We start from the raw sequence: 2,001 nt of genomic DNA on the forward strand, positions 1-2,001 counted from the left end.
TCGTCCCCCCACGTCACCTCCTCTCCGCCGGCCATTTTCCTCCTCGCTCCCTTCACCAGCTGCGCCCTGAGCAGCAGCACCTCCTCCTTGCGCACGTCCAGCTCCTCGGTGACCGCCCTCAGCTGTTCCACGAGGACGTGACACCGTCCCCGTGCGACGTCGCACGACGCTTCCTCGCACGCCCGCTCCGCCACCGCCTCCCTCAGCTCCCTCACTTCGCTCCTCAGTTTCTTGTTCTCCGCTTCCAGCTCTTGCCTCTGCGGGGTAACAACCCGAGCCCCGCTGTCCGTCTGTCTGTCCGTCCCCCAGCTGTCCGTCCGTCCTCCGTCCACCCTCCGTCCGTCCTCCGGCCTCCATCCGTCCGTCTGTCCTCCATCTCTCCGTCCTCCATCCACCCTCTGTCCTCCATCCATCCGTCCTCCACCCCCCATCTGTCCTTCCGTCCGTCCATCCGTCCTCCATCCACCCTCCATCCATCCTCCATCCGTCCGTCTGTCCTCCCTCCGCCCTCCCTCCATCCCTCATCCACCATCCGTCCTCCATCCGTCTGTCTGTCCTCCATCCATCCGTCCTCCACCCCCCATCTGTCCTTCCGTCCATCCACCCATCCTCCCTCCGCCCTCCATCCATCCTCCATCCATCCTCCATCCGTCCGTCTGTCCTCCCTCCATCCCCCATCCACCCTCCGTCCTCCATCCACCCTCCATCCGTCCGTCTGTCCTCCATCCATCCGTCCTCCACCCCCCATCTGTCCTTCCGTCCGTCCATCCGTCCTCCATCCACCCTCCGTCCATCCTCCATCCGTCCGTCTGTCCATCCTCCAACCTCCATCCATCCATCCATCCGTCTGTCCATCCATCCATCCATCCATCTTCCATCTGTCCGTCCGTCCTCCATCCATCCGTCCTCCACCCCCCATCTGTCCTTCCGTCCGTCCATCCATCCTCCATCCACCCTCCATCCACCCTCCGTCCATCCTCCATCTGTCCGTCTGTCCTCCATCCATCCTCCATCTGTCCGTCCATCCGTCCGTCCATCCACCCTCCATCCACCCTCTGTCCATCCTCCATCTGTCCGTCTGTCCTCCATCCATCCTCCATCTGTCCGTCCATCCATCCGTCCTCCATCCACCCTCCGTCCACCCTCCATCCATCCGTCTGTCCTCCATCCATCCATCCTCCATCCCCCATCCATCCATCTTCCATCCATCCTCCGTCCGTCTGTCCATCCTCCAACCTCCATCCATCCATCCGTCTGTCCATCCATCCTCCATCCACCCCCCATCTGCCCTCCGTCCGTCCGTCTGTCCTCCCTCCGCCCTCCATCCATCCTCCATCCATCCCCCATTCACCCTCCGTCCTCCATCTGTCTGTCTGTCCTCCACCCATCCGTCCTCCATCCATCCGTCCTCCACCCCCCATCTGTCCTTCCGTCCGTCCATCCGTCCTCCATCCACCCTCCATCCATCCTCCATCCGTCTATCTGTCCTCCATCCCCCATCTGTCCTTCTGTCCGTCCATCTGCCCTCCGTCCATCCCCCATCCACCCTCCATCCATCCATCCTCTGTCCGTCTGTCCATCCTCCAACCTCCATCCATCCATCCATCCTCCATCCATCCCCCATCTGTCCTTCCGTCCGTCCATCCGTCCTCCATCCATCTGTCCGTCCTCCCTCCGCCCTCCATCCATCCTCCATCCATCCGTCTGTCCTCCATCCATCCATTCATCCTCCATCCATCCTCCATCCATCCCCCATCTGTCCGCCTGTCCGTCCATCCATCCTCCATCCACCCTCCGTCCATCCTCCATCCGTCCGTCTGTCCTCCATCCACCTACCATCCATCCATCCTCCATCCGTCCGTCTGTCCTCTAACCATCCTCCATCTGTCCATCTGTCCTCCATCCACCTCCATCCATCCGTCCTCCATCCCCCATCTGTCCTTCCGTCCGTCCATCCGTCCTCCATCCACCCTCCGTCCATCCTCCATCCGTCCGTCTGTC

General features: G+C 62.1%; 1 protein-coding gene across 1 annotated transcript in view; it reads right to left on the minus strand.

Moving 5' to 3' along the window:
* LOC110391505 (unconventional myosin-Vb-like) overlaps positions 1-428 on the minus strand; it is a gene marked incomplete at its 3' end in the record, with an annotated part of 5,008 nt that extends 4,580 nt beyond the window's left edge. The window contains 1 exon segment of the mRNA XM_021383400.1: positions 18-428. Within this exon segment, the coding sequence (XP_021239075.1) occupies positions 18-413 (396 nt within the window).
* Between the last annotated feature and the right edge of the window lie 1,573 nt (positions 429-2,001).

Source organism: Numida meleagris, unplaced genomic scaffold (assembly GCF_002078875.1).
Source record: "Numida meleagris isolate 19003 breed g44 Domestic line unplaced genomic scaffold, NumMel1.0 unplaced_Scaffold388, whole genome shotgun sequence".
Taxonomy (NCBI): domain Eukaryota; kingdom Metazoa; phylum Chordata; class Aves; order Galliformes; family Numididae; genus Numida; species Numida meleagris.